General features: G+C 44.2%; 1 protein-coding gene across 11 annotated transcripts in view; it reads left to right on the forward strand.

Moving 5' to 3' along the window:
- dock3 (dedicator of cytokinesis 3) overlaps positions 1-9789 on the forward strand; it is a 332206-nt gene extending 322417 nt beyond the window's left edge. For all 11 annotated transcript variants that reach the window (XM_064305961.1, XM_064305962.1, XM_064305963.1 and 8 more), the window contains 3 exons: positions 2242-2361; positions 4029-4111; positions 5973-9789. In XM_064305961.1, coding sequence (XP_064162031.1) covers positions 2242-2361; positions 4029-4111; positions 5973-6518 — 749 coding nt within the window. In that variant the 3' untranslated portion in view covers positions 6519-9789. The remainder of the gene's footprint in view (positions 1-2241; positions 2362-4028; positions 4112-5972) is intronic.
- The last annotated feature ends 10691 nt before the right edge of the window (positions 9790-20480 follow it).

Genomic DNA, 20480 nt, shown 5'->3' on the forward strand with positions numbered 1-20480 from the left:
AGAAAGGTACTGACCCCAACCTGTCTGTGACTGAGAAAGGTACTGACCCCAACCTGTCTGTGACTGAGAAAGGTACTGACCCCAACCTGTCTGTGACTGAGAAAGGTACTGACCCCAACCTGTCTGTGGCAGAGAAAGGTACTGACCCCAACCTGTCTGTGACTGAGAAAGGTACTGACCCCAACCTGTCTGTGGCAGAGAAAGGTACTGACCCCAACCTGTCTGTGGCAGAGAAAGGTACTGACCCCAACCTGTCTGTGACTGAGAAAGGTACTGACCCCAACCTGTCTGTGGCAGAGAAAGGTACTGACCCCAACCTGTCTGTGGCAGAGAAAGGTACTGACCCCAACCTGTCTGTGACTGAGAAAGGTACTGACCCCAACCTGTCTGTGGCAGAGAAAGGTACTGACCCCAACCTGTCTGTGGCAGAGAAAGGTACTGACCCCAACCTGTCTGTGGCAGAGAAAGGTACTGACCCCAACCTGTCTGTGGCAGAGAAAGGTACTGACCTCACTCTCTGACCCCAACCTGTCTGTGACTGAGAAAGGTACTGACCTCACTCTCTGACTCCAACCTGTAGTAGCAGTTTAGTAGATGTCCCTTCACTCATTCTGTCTGGTTTTGAGTCCAGTAGCAAGGAGACTTCCTGTGTTTTCTGTGAAGTCCAGTGCAGCCAAAGATCCTTTATGCTCACCAGATACTGAGCTACTACCTTGCTTCTGACCTCTCTACTTCTTAAATGCAGTATATTCTGTTGGTAATGGAACTCCAGTGCTATAGTAAAGTGTAGAAGGTATATTACCATAGTTCTGTCTGAGGCCCCGCCCCTTGCAGATGTTGTGAAGTTGACTTGGAGCTGCTGGGTGGCTCATCCTGGTAAGGCAGTGTTCTAGCGCACAGATGGGCCCCAGAGTCTGGTGTCAAACTGGATCGTTCCAGAGCCAACTGTGGCCAGCAGGCCCACAGTGTGTGGCAGCGTTGATTCCAGCATCATCCCGGGGTTTTGGGCTGCCGGGGTAACAGTGTTTCATCATGCAACAGGGTCCACCCCTGTCCAATCGGATGCCCTGAGTACACCTGTAATGGTGAACAGGAAGTGCCTGTTCCTCAGACTCAGCACCCAAAAAAGATGCAGTGTGATGAGAAAGTAACAGCAGAGGTGGCGACAATGAGCACTGATAAAAAAATACTAAAATTCAAGGAGCCATTAAAGCCATTGTTGTTTTACACCATGCCTGTTTTCAACTTTATTTGCCAATATCTTCAAAATGGAAACAAATTTTAAAAATCTGTGAAGTTAACTCAAGAGCTTGGTCCACACTTGCTTCCAACCGCATTTTATAGAAATCAAACCATGTCTAAAAATGAAAATGGTGGGGAAATTGTTTTAGTGGATCTTGGTAGTCCAGAATCATAGATCTTACATGCAGAATATTTGCACTGAATTTGGTCTTAATCAGAGTTACGGTGTAGGAGATATAGCCTTTTAACCCTCCTGTTATGTTGCGGGTCAAATTGACCCTTTTTAAAGTTTGAAAATCTAGGAAAAATACTTAAAATTATTTTTTCAGTATGAAACTTCTTCTACTGGCCTTAATTAGTGTAATCAACATTTTAAATGAAAATGGTTCATTTCATGTATTTGCAAACCCACCCTGTATGGGGATTGACCCGGGAACATTTTTGCTGTACCTAAAAAATGAACAGAACAGGAGGGTAAAGGTTTAAAATCGGATCTTTAATTATAGCATCACCATCTGGCCAACTGGAAATATATGCGTTGTGTCTGAGTTTGCACATCTATTATTGGTGAATATTTAATCTCTTAGCATTTGCCATACCACAGAAATTAGCAAAAAGCTGGAGGAAGAACCTGAAGAAAAAAATAATAAAACAAACCAGCACAAAAACAACTGTGTTCCAGCCCTATGGGTTTGGACTCCTAATAATAATAACAGTATTGCCTATTCAGAAAATGAATCTAAATTTAATTTATGAATTGAAAATTCATTATGGGCATTTTGTGATTCATAAATTGAATTGGATTTTATTTCATAAGCTGACTTCCAATTTTTTACAATAGATTTACATTACATTTATTTAGCGGACGCTTTTATCCAAAGTGACATACAACCCAACCCTGATAATAATAGCAGTAAGAGTGGCCAGTCTTTAAGCAGTACTGGAGGACTTCCAGCAGGGGGCAGCATTGTGATTAATGGCGGTTATTCTCTCCATCAGTCCTCAGTGCTCCCAGCAGCTGGAGCCTGGACAGCGGCACCCGGGAGGCACTGCCGTTCCTCGCTGCCCACGTGGGGAGTGTGATGGCCCCCCCAGTCCCGCCCCGAACCCTGCCTCCCGGTAAGACCCCCATCCAAGCCCCCATCAACCACCCCACCCCCGTCCCGCCCCGAACCCTGCCTCCCGGTAAGACCCCCATCAGCCACCCCCACCCCCCGTCCTGCCTCGTACCGTGTCTCCCGGTAAGACCCCCAACAACCCCCCCACCCCCCCCCCCCCCAGTTCTGCCCCATACCCTGCCTCCTGGTAAGACCCCATCCAACCCCCCTTCTAGACCCCCCAGGAAGGACAGGGGGGCAGGAGCCGTCCCGGGCCCAAGCCCTGCCCCTGCTGAGCCACACCTTTACCCGCTAAACCCCACAGGCCTTGGCTGGGCTATGAGACACAGGGGGAAGATGAGATACAAGAGGCCCTGGGTTAGGCTGACCCAGATGCTGGAGCAGAACGCTGTGAAAGCATCGCTGTGGAAGGCCCGGATCCAGCTCACTCTGGATGGCCATAGGTTTAATTTCTGACAGAATCTGTTTCATTCCAAAACTTGTTTTATTGGGCACAATTTGTTTTGTTTGTAGTGCCAAACATCACAGATAGCTGGACAGGCTACGCTGTAAGAGCTGTGTGTAGAGTAAAGGCTCTTTTTGTGCTTTAATGAGGAACCAATTAGCTTCTAAGAGCTCTTCTGCTGTTGAGAATGTGTGACTCAATCATTGGGCTTTCTGCTTTGTTGCAGTTTGTTTTTCAGGCATACATTGTCCTCTGTTTCCATAAAAATGTTTAGAGTTTCGGAGTGCTTCCAATTTTTCTTCTATTCATTTGCTTCCAAGCACCTAGGAAGGAAATGTACATTCAAGTTTTGTTTTAAATTTGAGAAACGGTTTGGATACTGCTGTGGGGACTTTTTCAGCGACATTGCTCCATACTTGTAACAAAGGGTTATTTTTTTGTCTGTGGACAAGCAGGTGTGTGTGTGTGTGTGTGTGTGTGTGTGTGTGTGTGCGTGCGCACCTGAAAAGGTCTCTCCAACATGTCCACTGTGGTGAAGGCTGGTATTTTGCTAGTTCCTTAAGTGTGTTCTACTTCTTTGTCCTGTCCAAAACTGTAGCTTTGTGTGGAATTCTCTCATTTTTCTCTGATTAACTGCCCTGTGCCCCTGTATCCTTCCCATACACCCCCTTAGTGGGTCCGAATGAGCTAGGCTTCGGATTGTGTCCTCGTTAGTGTCTATGCGTGTGTGTGAGTGAGAGAGAGACTGTGTGTGTCTATGTGTGTGTGAGTGAGAGTGTGTGTGTGTGTGTGTGTGTCTATGCGTGTGTGAGTGAGAGTGTGTGTGTGTCTATGTGTGTGTGACTGAGAGAGTGTGTGTGTGTGTGTTTGTGTGTGTGTGTGTGAGAGAGAGAGTGTGTGTGTGTGTGTATTAATGTGTGTGCGTGTGTGTGTGCGTGCGTGTATGTGTGTGTGTGTGTGAGTTTGTGTGTGTGTGCGACTGTGTGTGTGTATGTGTCTATGTGTGTGTAAGAGAGAGAGTGTGTGTGTGTGTGTGTATTAGTGTGTGTATGCGTGTGTGTGTGTGTGTGTGTGTGTGTGTATGAGTGTAGTGTGTGTGTGTGTGTATTAGTGTGTGTGCATGTGTGTGTGTGTGCATGCGTGTATGTGTGTGTGTGTGCCTGTGTGTGTGTATTAGTGTGTGTGTGCATTTCTCCAACCCTTGCTGTGTCTCTTCCCTTTAGGACACTTCTCGATACACTTTGATGCTTTCCACCACCAGATCAGCGAGCTCCCTCCAGCCCTGCCTGCCCGCTCTTTACGAAAGGTACCCTCTGCTGCTCTGCTTCCTGTCCGCCCCTGTGCACCAACCACGCCCCTGCCCCGCCCTGGCCACGCCCCTGCCCTGCCCCACCACTGCTCTCCCGCTGTTCTAGCAGTGTGTTCTTGCTTGTGTGTGTGTGTGTGTGTGTGTGTGTGTCTGGTCCTCACAAAAAGCAAGACACTGCTGCAGTGTGTGTGTGTGTCTGTGTGTGTGTGTCTGGTGCTCACAAAAAGCAAGACACTGCTGCAGTGTGTGTGTGTGTGTCAGGTCCTCACAAAAAGCAAGACACTGCTGCAGTGTGTGTGTGTGTGTGTTGGCTGCCAAATAAAAGAAAGGAATATAACTATTCAAGGTGTAAATCCTGATGTTTTGCCGTCCATGTTGCAGCATTTTCAGCTGTTGTAAATCAGGCATAATATTCTTTAGAAAATGGGTTCAATGTCATGATCTATGAAGGGTTGGAGGTTTATTGAAGCAGAATAAACAGCTTGGCTTGCAGGTAATTGCTGCTGCAGTTTGAGTTTATTATGCCGGATACATTGTGATGTCCTTGAATATGAGCAAAACACTCCTCTTTCACAACATACGTTAACTTTCACAATTCACTGCTCTTGTGAAATGGCTAACACTGGCTAGCTAACCAGTCCCTTGCTAATACAATTAAAGGGATTAATAGCTGCTGCCCTCTTCGTCTTGCATTATGGGACAGAAAACTGTTACAATGTCAGCTGCTGTAGCTTGTTAGCTTGCAAGAAAAGTGGCTAACTAGCAAATGAATGGGCTTTTCAGCTATTGATATCATTTATTTCAGCAAAGCTATTTCAGCAGGCTAGCAGGCTGTTAAACAGTTTCCAGCGTTTCTATTGGTTAGGAAAGCTCCCCCTCCAGCATTTCTTGCTAATGGTTGAGGGAAGGAGATGCGAGGGAACGGATGCCCTTTGTGGTGCCTGTTTGGAAAGGAGTGTAATTATACATGCTCCCTTCGGGTCAAACTGCGAGATCTTTAACATTTTCTAGCATCTTTGCCGGCGTGGTGATGTCTGGAATGACATTTGAAGCACACGGGGGTGCATTAAGAGAGAGAACTAGAGAGTATTTAAAGATAATTATTTACTGTAGTAAGACACTGTCACAAAACTCCTCTTTGCTGTAATTGACAGAAGGACTTTTCTTGTAGAACTAGCAGTTATTATTGTTATGCCCAGTTGTATAAATGTGTATATCACTGTTTTGGCCATCCAGTTAATCTAGCTGCCTCTTGCTGATATGTGCACTCTTACCTTGATAAACGACTGGATAGCTGGCTAATAGCTATTTAGTATTTATATATATTATGGATGATAGCTATTGATTGCTTATTTATAATGCAAGAGCTTTGACTGGTTAGTGAGTAAATTAGGTGGTTGGTTTATTTCCTAGCAGGTTCTTTATTTGGATGACTAACTCGAGCTTGCTTCAGCTTTCTGTAAAGGGCAGTAAGTTGCTAGCACTGTCGTTCCACCTTGGCTCACTCTTTCCGGACGTAGAGAGAGCATTCCTGTGGAGTGGCTGCATGTTTGCAGCTTTTGAATGGGAGGAAAATGAAACCGCTCTGAGAAATTCCGCTCACTCAGTTCTCAGACTTTCAAGGCTGAGAAAACAGAGACATTTTTACAGAATGTAATGTTCGTCTCTGGACGTCTTGCCTAAAAGCTTCTTTCCGCCGTGAGGGTTTTCCGTCTGAGTAGCTTCCAGAGATGGAATCGAGGACAAAGAGATGTGTTAAATGACAGGGTGGTCTGGGTCAATCCTGGTCCTCCTTGGATGTCTGTTCTACCATATTTGACGCGAGCTCTTTTCCTCTCTGCCCCCCCCCCCCCCACAGTCTCCCTTGCACCCCATCCCTGCCTCGCCCACCAGCCCGCAGTCTGGCCTGGACGGCAGTAACTCCACCCTGTCTGGGAGCGCCAGCAGCGGGGTCTCCTCCCTGAGCGAGAGCAACTTCGGGCAGCCCTCGGAGCCCCCCCCTCGGGCCGACGCCCTGGACCCGCCCCCCGGCCAGCCCTGGGCCGGCGACGAGGACGGCGAGTCCCCCTACCTGCCCGTCCGCTACAGCGTCTCCGAGCCGGACGTCCTGGACTCCTCCAAGCCCACGCCCTGCCGCAGCCACTCCGCCCCTGGGGGGGTCGCCCCCGCCCCGCCGGAGGGCCCCCCGCCGCACCTCCACCCCCACCCCCACCCCCACTACCACCACGAGCCACCCCCCGCCCTGCCCCCCAAGCCCTACCTGAGGGAGGGCTGCATCCCGGAGGAGGACCTCCAGCCCACGCCCAGGCCCATGCCCATGCCCCGGAAGATCTCCCAGCCCCTGCTCACCAACAAGGAGGAGCAGGCCAAGGTGGCCTGGGAGCACGGGGTCAGTGAGGAGTAGGGGGGGAGGGAGGGGCAGCCGAGGCCCAAGCGTTCGGGAAGGAAGGAAGGAAGGATGGATGGAGGGATGGAAGGAGGGATGAAAGGAGAGAAGTATCGGCCCCGGAAGGATGGGACGGGTGGAGAGGGTTCTCTTCCTCCGGACTGGGACCTCTCCGGACTGCTCACCGCATTCCCATGCTTTTCCGGGCACGGGACGGGACGCCCGAGGAACGCTCTGCTCTGCGGTAGGGCCGGCGTTCTCTTCGTCCCAAAACATTCGCCTCGTACCCCCAGCCCGTGTGGGGATGGGGAGTCCCTTCGCTGTGGCCGACATCTGGAATGAAGAAGACTTTAGGTTACATTAGTGATCAGCTAAGATTGCACTGGTGCAGTGAGTATAATGGAGGGTGCCTAAAGTGCTCTCACGTTTAAGCGATGACCCAGGATTCAGTACATAGAGTCAGATTTCAGGTGTTTGAATGTTATTCTTCATAAACGACCCTGGATCACCGAGCATGTTATACTTCTTGATAGACTCAGAGTAGTTATCCTTGGAAAAGTAAAAATCGAGTCTTTTTGTTTTTGAGAAACCACGTTTTGGAAGATTTTAGCACCAAAAACATTTCTTTACCCACAACTATTTATTAAAAAGGTAAAGAGGGAAAATCAATGTCTATAGAAAATGTGGTGTGTATTTCTGTACACGATACAGACTCTTCAGGATCGTTTTAAAGTATGGACTTGCACCCGGAGAAATATGTTTTCTGTTGCAGTGGCTTTATATATTTCTAAGTGGACTTAAAGCAAACTAATAACATGGTGTGTGGAAGACTTGTTTTTCCACACACTCATGTGAAACCTTTGGTTTCCTTTAGATTTTAGTTGTAGTTTTACGTTGGAAGTTATATATAGATTTTTTTTGGTCCTTGTATTTTCTATTTTCTACTTACCTTTTAAAAAAAACTGATGGCTGTTTTAGAAAAACGATGACCGCAACGATTCAACTGGAGACCGTCACGACTGGAAACGCATCGGCAATACGCATCGTTGGACGACGTGCTACACGTGCTACACGTGCTACACGCGCTATAAGGTTCCCCAACAGCAACCGCCGGCTGTGAAGTCGCACTGCGTTATTGTTTCCCATTTGTTGTCGTTTTGCGCAGAACCCGATCATCCAGTTGCTTCACGTGCTGTTGCCCATTTAGGACGTGACACGGAAGGGCGATTTGATAAACGGCAATTTGCGATCAGGCTACCATTTAAATACGCAGGTTATTTTTCACGTTTGTTTATCAGTTGATGATACGTAAAGGAAAGCATATATTTTTCAATGATTACAGAGAATGTAGACCTTCACCGGGTTTATAATATATAACAGAGATATATAGCTATAGATAGAGTTTATGACTAAATTCCTGTATTGCGAGCTGGGGCGGCGGTTAGTTTTCCATATTAAATTTTATGCAAGACGAGGGCAATGTAAGGCCTATTAGCCACTTGATGATGTGCACTGGATCATTGGGATATACTGGAATGGGAATATTTTCTGACAAATATTATTTAAAAAATAACCGATCTGTAAATGCGTTTTTTCTAACGATATTAATTTTTTTGTACTATTGTTCAGTCTGCATGTTTTTTTTTTGGCTTTCTTTTTTCTTTTCACGCAAAAAAGTGATGTAACTGAGCTACTGTCCTCGAGGTCACATGACCGCTACCTGTCCAGCTGTGCCAGTTAGCAGTCATGTGACCCGGATGGGGTGGGCGGGGTTGTGTATAACTAATCCTTTTTTTTAGTCAGTCCGATATTCATCTTCTTACCGTGGAATATTCATGAGGAGCGAGCAAGCATTTTCTGCTCTGAGAAAGTCTTGCGCTGCTTGTTTTGGGGTACTGGAGTGGACGAACGAATTCATGGACCCATTAGCGCTTCCTGCTTCCTCTGGCTCGTGGTGAAGATGGCGTTTTGTACAGTAACTGCGCTCAGCATACTCCATTTAACAGCACAACGAAACGCCCTCGGGGGGGCTCCTCTCTCCCTTCCCTGCGGGACGAGAGGACCTGCTGAGATTTCTAATCTGTGTTCTTTTTCTTATTTGCAACCTCGGCAACTTTGTAAATATATATTTTCCTATTCTATAATGTGTCATAGGCTATAACAAACCTCACATAGTGTTTTTATCCTCATAATGGTGAATCTGCTTATTGATTGAAGACAGATGGGTAACTGTAGATGGCGCTAAAACCTTATAATGAGTTACCTTTCTTTCCAGGGGCATTATTCCAAATTAAACAGCAGTACTGGGGACCAGCTGTGTTCTCAACCGTAAGGATCGACCCCTCTCTGTACCTTCACCCCTGCATATCCTCCGTGTAGCCCTGGTTTATGCTGTAGATTTCTGACACCACAGAAATATTATTGCCATTGCCACTCTCTCATTGTAAACCCCACTGCTGGAATCATTCAAAGGAGGCTGTTTCTATTCACATACATGTGTACACACACACACACACACACGCACACACACACACATGCACACACACACACACGCACACACACGCACACACACACACATGCACACACACACACACACACGCACACACACACACACACACACACTCACACCACACACACACACACACACACTCTCTCTGACACACACACTCACGCTCACACACACACACACACTCTCTCTCACACACACACACACACACACACACTCACATGCTCACACACACACACACACACACATGCACACGCTCACACACACACACTCACATGCTGACATGAACACACACACGCTTACACACACACACAACCATGTGATGTGAGGGATTAGTGCATGCCTTGTATGGAAGATTGAGTATCTTTGGTTCTTGGAGGTCTGCTTTTATTTTTGAACACTTGAAAACTGATTGTGTATTATAACCATTCGTTTAACACCAATCATATTTAACCCTTAATATACTTGAAAACTGTCAAAGCAGTGGATTCACAGGAGTATAATGGTTTTTGCTGTATGTATGTAGGTGTGGAGGAATGTACGTACACATGCGTTGGTACTGCTGAATGGAGTGTTGAAGTTGCACATGTTCCTGCTCGTTTTCGGGGTGATCCTGTCCCTCTGGGTCTCTTCGCTCATGGAGGAACGATCAGAACAGTCATATTTCAGCCACAGGAACGATCAGAACAGTCATGTTTCAGCCACAGGTGTGATCAGAACAGTCATGTTTCAGCCACAGGTACGATCAGAACAGTCATGTTTCAGCCACAGGTGTGATCAGAACAGTCAGCAGCACAGTCATCAGACATATGCTTCAGCCACAGGTCGTCAGACAGTCAGCTACACAGCGTCAGAAAGCTCTGTTTCTCAGCAGTGAAGCATGGAGACCTGCCCAACGTTTGCATGGTTCGCTGGATTGTTTCCTAGTGCTCATGTTCCCTCCTTCCTTCCAGTAGAGCTAGGAAGGAGCCTGGGCTTTAAAATCAGGCTGGTTGAGGTGTTTTGCCTCGCTAGCATTGTGATGGTTGAGATGTTTTCCCTAACTAGCATTGCGTTAGCTGAGATGTTTTGCCTAGCTAGCATTGTGTTGGTTGAGGTGTTTTGCCTAGCTAGCATTACGTTGGTTGAGATGTTTTGCCTAGCTAGCATTGCATTGGTTGAGGTGTTCTGCCTAGCTAGCATTGCGTTGGCGGAGATGTTTTGCCTAGCTAGCATTGTGTTGGTTGAGGTGTTTTGCCTAGCTAGCATTACGTTGGTTGAGATGTTTTGCCTAGCTAGCATTGCATTGGTTGAGGTGTTCTGCCTAGCTAGCATTGCATTGGTTGAGGTGTTCTGCCTAGCTAGCATTGCGTTGGCTGAGATGTTTTGCCTAGCTAGCATTGCGTTGGTTGAGATGTTTTGCCTTGCTAGCATTGCGTTGGTTGAGATGTTTTGTCTAGCTAGCATTGCGTTTCAGCACGCTGGGTGTTGCTGTGCTCTTATGGAAGACAAGGAGTGCTGTGTCAGTTGTATCTTAGGGACACAGTGCTTTGAGAGAACTGAGACTAATCATCACTAATCAAAAAAATTTCTATCTATTTATGGAGCATTCTTTTAGTATTAAAGGTTTTATATGGAATATATTTCAGAAAGTCATCCACTCTGGAGTTTCTAGTAAAACCAGTTTTGTATTACCTTGGTCTTGGGTGCAAATGTAGTCATTGCTGGTTTTAGTTAATGATGAGGTGTGATTGCACTGAATATGGATATGAAAATTCATCAATCTACTGTTAATGATTTCTTGGAGTAATACATGTTTGTAGTGGATTTTCTGTAACAATAGGAATGAAGTAGAGAAGTTTCTGTTCATTTAATTCCCTTAAAACAAATGTATATGCCAGAGTATATTCATTAAAAATAGTTTGTTAATTGTATTTGTTACTGAATTTAACTTAATTCCAATGGCTACCAAAAATTAGTTCAAGGCACAAGTGTTAAAATATGTTAAATAATGACCTTTATAGCACAATCGCGCCTCCTAAATCATTTTTCTTGCGCATAGAATATATTGCACATTGAACATGTGCTAGGCAAATCAAGACGGTGTTTAACTGTTCTGTCAAACGTAATTAAAAGAGAACTCTAATTAAATTAAAATTAGTGAGTGCCCCTGGTGGAAGGGCCAGTAAACGGTCGTTATGACGGACTCTTATGAAACGGAGGAGATGTTAGCAGTATTAGCTGAAACTCTGCCCATTTGCCTTAAGTGGTTTAGAAGCAGCTGGGCTTCCTTTATAAATGCCCCCGCCGCACGCTCACGCTTCCTCCCCGCTGAGGCTGCTGGGCTCGCTTCCCTGTTTCCTCGTTTTGGGTTTCTGCCCCCGCAGGCCAGGCGTAATTAGTGTACCCAGAGCAGTCTTCCTGTTGATCTCCTCACACTGGCCTCTTAATGAGGAAAGCCTCTGCATGTGTGCACCTCATTCAGAAGTTCCCGTTTTGAAAAGTTTCTTACTTTTATTTTGAGATTTGCTGACTAATGCTGGCCAGTGTAATCTTTCATATTTTGTGAAGCGTAAAGAAGCAGTTTGAAAATCTACATGTGCCAGTCAAACTGTTCAGGTAAATGATTGCTACTAAAATCAGGTTGATTGTTGATTTGAGGCTTGTTCAGTAGTTTAAAAGTATTGTTTTTTTCGTTCTTTCGTTTTTTTGTCGGCCACTTTGGAAATAACCTTCATGAATATATTACTGCTTTGTTATTGACATATTTTTATCATTTCATATTTATTTATTTTTTTGGGGGGGGCTTTCATGATTTAATCTGCCTTTGTACATACTTTAATATGACTGCAGAGGCCCCGCATTAAGTAACTGGGGAGGAGTAATGCCTGGAGGTTGAGAGAACTGTTTCCATTCTGAGGTTTAAGTGGTGTCAAGAGCATTATACCATTTCACCACTTGTGATCAGTAAAGGAGGACCTGAAAAAGTCTACCTTTAAATCATTATTCACAAAGCATTTCTTTCACAGCAGAGAATTGTGTTATTAAAGGACATGTGAAATGATTGTACGTACAGCCAGAGGGTCAGAGAGTAACTCTCATTACTACCTTTTTAGCTGATGGTATAGTCATGGTCTTAAAGGTTTAGGAGAAAGGTGTTCTTTATGCAGTTAGACTGCGCAGTTCAGAGCAGTTGCTGTATGAACCTGCCGGTCTGAGTCGTGGTTTGGTGGCTCCATTAAGGCCTGGAGCAGCTGTCTCGCTCCCCTGTAAGGAGAGGGGGGGTCAGACAGAATGCCTGTGGCTCTGATTCAGGTTCCTCACAGGGAAACAGCTTATCTCTAATCTAATGATCTCTCATACAGATGCATATATTAATACAGTAACTCTTACTGCATGTGGAGACATGCTTTTTCAGGTCTCTGCGTTGAAACCTAATACTGAGTGGCAGAATGACTGGGCCTGTGGTCTGCAGGTGTGAAGTCAAAGTTTCGTAGACAGAGTGCTTCTGACTCTGACAGAGTGCATGTGGTCCCAGAAGGACGCGTATACACACTGCTGGAGCTGGTTTAAGGCTGAGGTCTCTGCTGCGTGAGCAAGATGTAACGAGTCAGAGATGAACAGAAAAGAGAAGAGAGGGCATTGTGTGTGGTGTGTGGTGTGTGTGTGCGGGGTGGGGGGGGTGCGTGTGGGGGATGTGAATTAGAGTTTTGGAGACAAGGTAATCCTTGGATGGATGATGAGGACAGGTGCTTGAGGGGGTAGATGGTGGGGTGCGGGAAGGCGCGGGGGGGGGGGGGTCGTGAGAGAATATTAATTGATTTTCAGTACCACTGTAAATATGGAATCTTGCAGTACTGTGGAACACACACAACCCCTTTTGAAAATCATTGCAGTCCTTAAAACCCGTCCCCTTTGGCTTTCCTCCGTGTAAATAATCCTTCCAAAAGCAGTGTATTTATAATGTTTAAGAAGGGCAAGCCATGTATAGATTGTGATGAATTGTCTGCCTTGTACTTTATGATGTAAATGTGTTTTTAAGACTAAACAGAAAAAAAAACAAATCACTGCTGTTATTTTGTCTATCTTGAGGACAAATCTGGGGGACAGACAAAGTTTGGCAGTTAAAAAAAACATTTGTACAAGTATTCTAAAAGTTCTTTCTTGTATATATTGTGTTAGCATGAATAAACCGTGATGTGGATTTTAGATGTAAATACACATTTTTTCCTACTCACGTAACCGCTGTGGTGTGGAATTCATTAATAATGCCTAACATTAAAGATAATGTTTTATCCACTGACTCCTGTCTACTGTTATTGAGTTTTCATTTTTTATGTCTTATTTAACACACCTTACATTTCAATACACGCATGAAAATATGGCTTCTAATTTACTGTACGGCAAATGTTTTATTTTCAGAAGACATAAATGTATACAATAACAACCATGTAACATTAATTCAAACAATGACAAACATACAAACATAGATTAAACTTATTCCATAGGAGTAGAATTATTGACATTATGGTTATGGGGTGGTGGATAAAAACAGTGATAATAAGTAAGGAATAAACCACGACGGGCCGTCCCGTTACTGGAAAGCAATCTGATTGGTTCATAGCCGTGGTATATAAATATACCACAGCTATGACGTCTAATTCCTTTGCACAATTCAGTATCACTCCGCGTCTGAGAGAAAAAACGTTAGCCTAACAAACTACGATAGCTAGCTAACAACGTTTGTGTGTATTACTTTCATATTGCCATACTTGGTGACCGTTTTATAAAACCAATAGCTCGCTTCAGGCCGTGGTATATGGTTATTATATCACAGCTAAGGGGCATTGTTCGGCCCGACGCAAAGCCGGCGCGACTGAAACCGGGTTTGAATGCCAGCTAGCCTTATAATATGTTCGTCGTCACTTGTCACCTAGCCAATATTAAAATTCAGCTGGGTTTTAGGTCAAAATGGTCTCACGGCATGCTTTTTATCCCAGCTAGCTAGCTAACTACTGAATTATATTCAAAACAGCGGTTACTATCAATCGTTATCAAAGATACATTATAAAATGGATAGTTCCAGTCCTTGATTCTGATTGGCTGAGCCGCGTTCAAAGCCGTTGTAAAATACTCTATAAACACACACCTGTGACCGCATTACAATTTCAGTATTACTGTGCCAGTTAGTCACCCATAAAATGTGGTCCGTTCGCTGTTTTCACGTCTGTGTGTTACTTGGCAACCATTCTGCTAAATGTCGTTCTGAAGAACTACATTGATTGGCGGAAGAATGATTATTCGTTATCAATAAATCATTGCATTTTTTGTTGCTGTGTGTTTATTTTATGAAACGGTGCCAGGTATATGTAGTAACCGTTTTATAAAAGCAATAAGCCACGCAAGGCCATGGTTTACAGTGATTTTACAACAGCTAAGGGGGTTTTAGACACTCTGCTCTGCATCGTGCCTCACAACGCCGCTTAGCTGCTCTAAAGCCACTGTAAACCAGTGTGGCTTTGGTGGCTTATTGTTTTAGAAGAAAATGCGTCCCGTAGCCATGAGTTAAATACGGAACGCCTGTTCTACTGTCCAAATAAGGGACGATTCACTATTTCGCGGGACGGTTGGCATGGCTAAATGAAGCCAGTAACTAGAACCGTCATTCAACGTTGCCATCAATTGTGAAATTGGACGTTGAAAAGTGGAGGGGACGTAAGAACAATTCAAAAGCGAAAGAATAATGTTGCTGTTTTAACTGCTTTAGAATACTGGATTTTGTAGCGCATTGATTTTAGAACTGTTTAAAGGCCGGGGTGTCCCTTTACTGAGAAATAATGCCCACACTTTGGACCAATCAGAATCGAGTATTCAGCCAAGCTGTTGTATAATGACTAATAATTTTTATAATAGTAATACCGCCAACAACAACAATAAATAGATAAAATGAACTCATAATGGGATGAGATGACTAAAGAATTCTGGGCATTTCATTTTTTGTGTTTTGGTAGGGGGTTTAAATGGGATAGGTTACAAGGTATGAGTGGTGGGGGGTAAAATGGGTGGAGGTGCATATAGAGAGAGGAGTTACTGCCCTAATTTAGTTAATGCAAGAGGAAAATATAAGCCTACATACATCTATCCTAGTATAAACATGTACAAACGTGTGTGTGTGTGTGTATATAGCCTATATACTGTGTATGTATATATATATATATATACACACACACACAGTATACAGGTTCATTAGTAACGTGATACAAAGAAATGTGTATTATCAAGGTGGAAAGTGATGTGCGAATATACAGTATTTGTTTTCTTAGTTATTGGAACATCCTGCAAAGGAATTTCAGGGTAGCTATTGTTGTCTCCAAGGATACACAGGGGGAGGAGGAGATTTCAAGACCAAAATTTAACGAGTTGCTAATTGACAGTTCAGTCTGGGTTTTCCCTCCAGAACACACTATACATTGTTTGAAATATTTTAACATTTAATGAAGTTGTCTAAAGCTGAATGACTTATTTACGGACTGAAATCATGTGATACACTTAAGTACCCAAGTCACATGGGAGGCATTTGGAGGCCACAGTAAGGCTTAGATTAACTCCAGAAGCAGCATGTCAATGCAAATTAATTTATGTAGGATTTTAATTAAAATAATTATTTGAATAATTGTTGCATATTTTTGAAAATGACAACTGCATCGGTCTGAAACTAGCAAAGACACTTGCGTTGTGCTTGGCGCCACTTTGCGCCGGGTGTAAGATAGAGCCCAAAAAATCTTTGTTAAAGTATACTACTCTAGGAAACTATTGATATAAAATATAAAATATGATTTCCCATTTCCGAGCATATTATAAAGCCCATTACCTGGAAAGTTTATTTTCTTTCTTTGCTCATCTCTATGGATGTGAATCAGAGACACTGTCAGTGGACCCTGATGATACAGTGTGTGTTACAGCAAACTGAGGTGTCATTTGGCCTGTATTGTGGCCAGCAGGTAGAGTGAGATTCCCTGCTGCATGATGAACCTGTCCGATTTCTCTTTCTTCTTGCAAAGGCTGTTTTCATCAAAGTATGATGTTCAAAAAGGAGGACACAAATCTAAGAGCAAACTGTTTATTAGAGCCCGCATGTCCACATTTGGAGAAAAAGAAATAAAAATAAGAGACAAGTAAAAAAATAATAATAATAATAATTTTTTTTGCACAACCACAGGGACTTTTAAATTGATTTATTTTTAATTTCTTAAGCATCAAGAAGGAAGCGCTTGAGGTTTTCTTTCATATCACTGATATATGTCTGCATCTATAGCAATCTCTCTCTCTCTCTCTCTCAAACACACATTTCTATAGTTGCTTTATTACCTTGATAAGTCTTGCTACTTGACACCAATAGTCATTTCATAAGATTTTATTTAAATGACTCTGAATTCATAAGTGAACTGGTTGATTTACTTATTGCAATAAACAAGATTATTCAGAAGGCATAAGTATTGCTACAATTCAGTAAATATTAGGTCTCTCTCTCTCTTTCTCTCTCTCTCCCTTACTCTTTCTCTTTCAAAACAGCATTACAAAAGTGAAGATATGCTGACTTGCCGTGTCTCACGAGATCCCATGAGATGGGTTTAGGGACAGATCAGACATCTTGCACAAAATGGCCGCCATGAATCTCGCCACTTCAGTTTTCAGTGTCCATACGCTCTCAGCTGTGAGCCAATTGACCCTGCACAGGCCACACCTCTCTACAGGAGAGCCAATCAGAAGGAGAGGTGCATCTTTCTCTGACCACAGCTGCTGACCTCATTTGGTGTTTCCAATGCAGCAGTGACTCGAGGAACCCTGGCTGACATAGACCCAAACTAGCCCCTGACCAGCGGTGTCCTGCTGAGGTCGACTCCTGGTCATAATGCCGCGGTCAAGGCTGGAGCCGTGCGCTAACGATGAGCCCCTGTGGGATCCAGAAATGCGCACAGTGATTTTACCAGCCTGCATCCAGCAGGCACACGCGGTGCGCCCGGAGACAAGGGCCTGCCGCTAACAGCCACGCACAGCTGGAGATGGCGGTAACGTGCTCGTAAATCATCTTCGCCGTCAGACAGGACCATGGGTACGAAACAAATGTGACGTACATGCACTGATAAATACAGCTTTGGGTTTTGCACTGACAAGGCTATTTCATCAAAATGCTAAGTAGGCTAACAATGACACGTTCAATTTAAAACTATTTTTTTAAGTTTCTCGAACAAACATTCTTCCTCCTCCTCACACAAATGGAGAGAAACCCACAAACAAACCAGTCACATTATTACAGTTTAACATGTACATTTATTTAATATATATTTCATATTATTTCTATTTGAACAGTAAAAGGTTATCTCCATGCCAGTCAGCTGCCATGGTTTACAGCGTGTTGCCGTCCAATAGCAATTCTTTCTGAGTTCGACTCACAGTGGAACGCGCGATTGTGATGTCATAGAGAGAGAGGCAGGCTGCACGCTCGTCCTGAAATAAAGGTACAGATAGTTAAAGGTGTGGATGCAGTCGTTTCCCATGGCTTTGTAATTAGCACTGCAGAATTAATGAGCTCCATTTCTACATCTTTGCTTGTAAATGAACACAACTGTTAGGTACCAGAGGTTAGGATTTTAACCTCTGGGTGTAGGTCTGTAATAATGTCCCTTTCATTTTGATTCAGTCAGACAGAATTAAGCTGGGGAACCCCAGCAGCCCCTGCAGCTCTCCAGGACCAGGGCTGGGGACCCCAGCAAACCCTGTGGCTCTCCAGGACCAGGGCTAGGGACCCCAGCAGAACCTGTGTCTCTCCAGGACCAGGGCTGGGGACTCCAGCAGACCCTGCAGCACTCCAGGACCAGGGCTGGGGACCCCAGCAGACCCTGCAGCACTCCAGGACCAGGGCTGGGGACCCCAGCAGACCCTGCAGCACTCCAGGACCATTACATTATTACAGGCATTTAGCAGACGCTCTTATCCAGAGCGACTTACACAACTTTTACATAGCACTTTACATTGTATCCATTTACACAGCTGGATATATACTGAAGCAATGCAGGTTAAGTACCTTGCTCAAGGGTACAACGGCAGTGTCCTTACCCGGGATTCGAACCTACGACCTTTCGGTTACAAGCGCAGTTCCTTACCCACTGCGCCACACTCCGTCCAGGACCAGGGCTGGGGACCCCAGCAGACCCTGCAGCACTCCAGGATCAGGGCTGGGGACCCCAACAGGTTAGGAACTGCTGCCCAGTACAGGCTCCCAGACTGCCCCCTCACAGTCTGGCACATTTTGGCCCTGCTGGCACAGTAGGGCCAAGATGAGCCTGTTTCATTAGCTGTGCCAGTCGGTCTCATATTTCCCTCCTGATGGAAGACTCATCGAGTAATCAACTCGAGGATCGAACTTTCTCTCTTAAGAAAATGGCACAAGCCTGTAAATATCACAGTATACGTGTCAATGGAATATCCGACAGACCCCAGCTTCAACACGCAGTCCTCGGTCTAAGTTAAAGCCCCTGCCCACCCCTCTCCCCCACAATCCCTCTCTCTGAGCACCAGGCTGGCCCATCTTTTGGAAAAACAACAATCTGCAGAACTTCCTCCATGCATCAGTCTGTCTCTTAAGGGGAGGTACCACAGGTGAAAAGGGTGATTTCGACTGGATCAGTCCATTTTTAGATATTATGATATTTAGCTTCTACAACTACTGTAGTTTAATAAAATATCTGAAGCAATGATCAGAAACTACTTTAAATAGTTCATTTAGACGTTTTATACCAGTAGCTTCATGTATACCAAGCACAAAATTAGCTTTAACAGCCATTTTCTCTAAATTACATATTTCCTGTGTGAAAAACATTTTTTTTCCAACTTAACTTATAGATATAGCTTGCAAATTTTACATGGTGCTTCTTAACCAAAATATTTGGTAATTTACTGAAGCTTTTTTAATATATTTTGTCATTTCTATTTCATGGGGTATTGTAAGCAAATCTGAATGTATCAATAGTGTACATAAGGTTTTAAAAATTATTCATGAATAAAACAAAACATTTGAAAAAACCCTCTGTAAATTACCAGCTATTGAGGACTGAAAAATGAACTCTGACTTAAAATTGTTTTTTAATAAGCAAATTTGGGCTTTTTTAATTATTCAGATGCTAATTTGCATATGTTCCTAAAATAAATAAAGTCGTAATACAGAAATATAAAATGTCATTTTGATTGGAGGAAATTTGTGTTCCCTATTCACCTGTGGTACCTCCCCTTAATCAGGCCTTGTTTACTTTTGCCTGTAGAATGTTCATAATCAGTGATAACAGCAGCAGTAATCACATCCAACCACAGCAAGCAGTCTGCAGTGTCACAATGCAGCAGTGATGCTAAGAGTTATAGCCCAATGCTGCTGCTTGGTGTGCACACCAAAACTTCCACTTCCACCAGGCAAAGGTGGTGGTATACAGTGCATAGCAACACCTTTTGCTCTCTGTCCATCCTGTTTGTAGAATCATGTGCACATCTTACACACTTAATCCCACCCACCCCTTACTGTTTTCCATTTCCCCACAAAACAACCAAACAAAAAAATACAATAGAAAAATAGTCACTTTTTTCAGTTTTCATAGATAGCTACTATAACATTTTTTTCTACTAAGACTAAAGACAAACTAAAGGTACAACAACAGTAACATCATATGTCACAGGATCAATGCATGGCTTTAGGTTCAACTGAGGAAGTCAAATGAAATTGCTGGAAAGTTCAGAAGTCCCGCCCCCCTTGTGCTCCACCCCCTTCTCTATCAGCAGAGACCCACAGTGCAGTTTCTCTTACGCATGTGCTCACACACACTCACACACTCACACAGACACACACACTCACGCACACACACAGACACACATGCACACACTCACACACAGACACACACACTCACACACTCACACAGACACACACGCACACACTCACACAGACACACACACACACACTCACACAGACACACACGCACACACTCACACACACACACACACACACACACACGCACACACACACACACACACACACAGACACACACACTCACACACACACACTCACAGACACATACACACTCACGTACATGCACACACACTCACACACACACACACACACACAGTACAGCAATCTGTAAAGAGCTAACCCCCAGACAGCACTATTTGATTATTCACAAAGGCCTGAATTGCAAGGAATACACAGACAAACGAGGCAGCCATCATGAAATAACCGAACCACTCTTACACTCTCATACTCCATTATTCTGAGTCTGACGAAGTAGCAAACATGATATATGCAGACATTAATAGGCCATGTCGGTACTCTTTATTGATTGCCTGTTTCTTCTGTAACTACCAGAACTTGAGAGTTTAATTTTTGTTTGTTTGTCAAAGATCCTAAGGGCTAATCTGAGACAAGCTTTCTGTCCATTGTCTCTAATTTCAGGGAA

Source organism: Anguilla rostrata, chromosome 13 (genome assembly GCF_018555375.3).
Source record: "Anguilla rostrata isolate EN2019 chromosome 13, ASM1855537v3, whole genome shotgun sequence".
Taxonomy (NCBI): domain Eukaryota; kingdom Metazoa; phylum Chordata; class Actinopteri; order Anguilliformes; family Anguillidae; genus Anguilla; species Anguilla rostrata.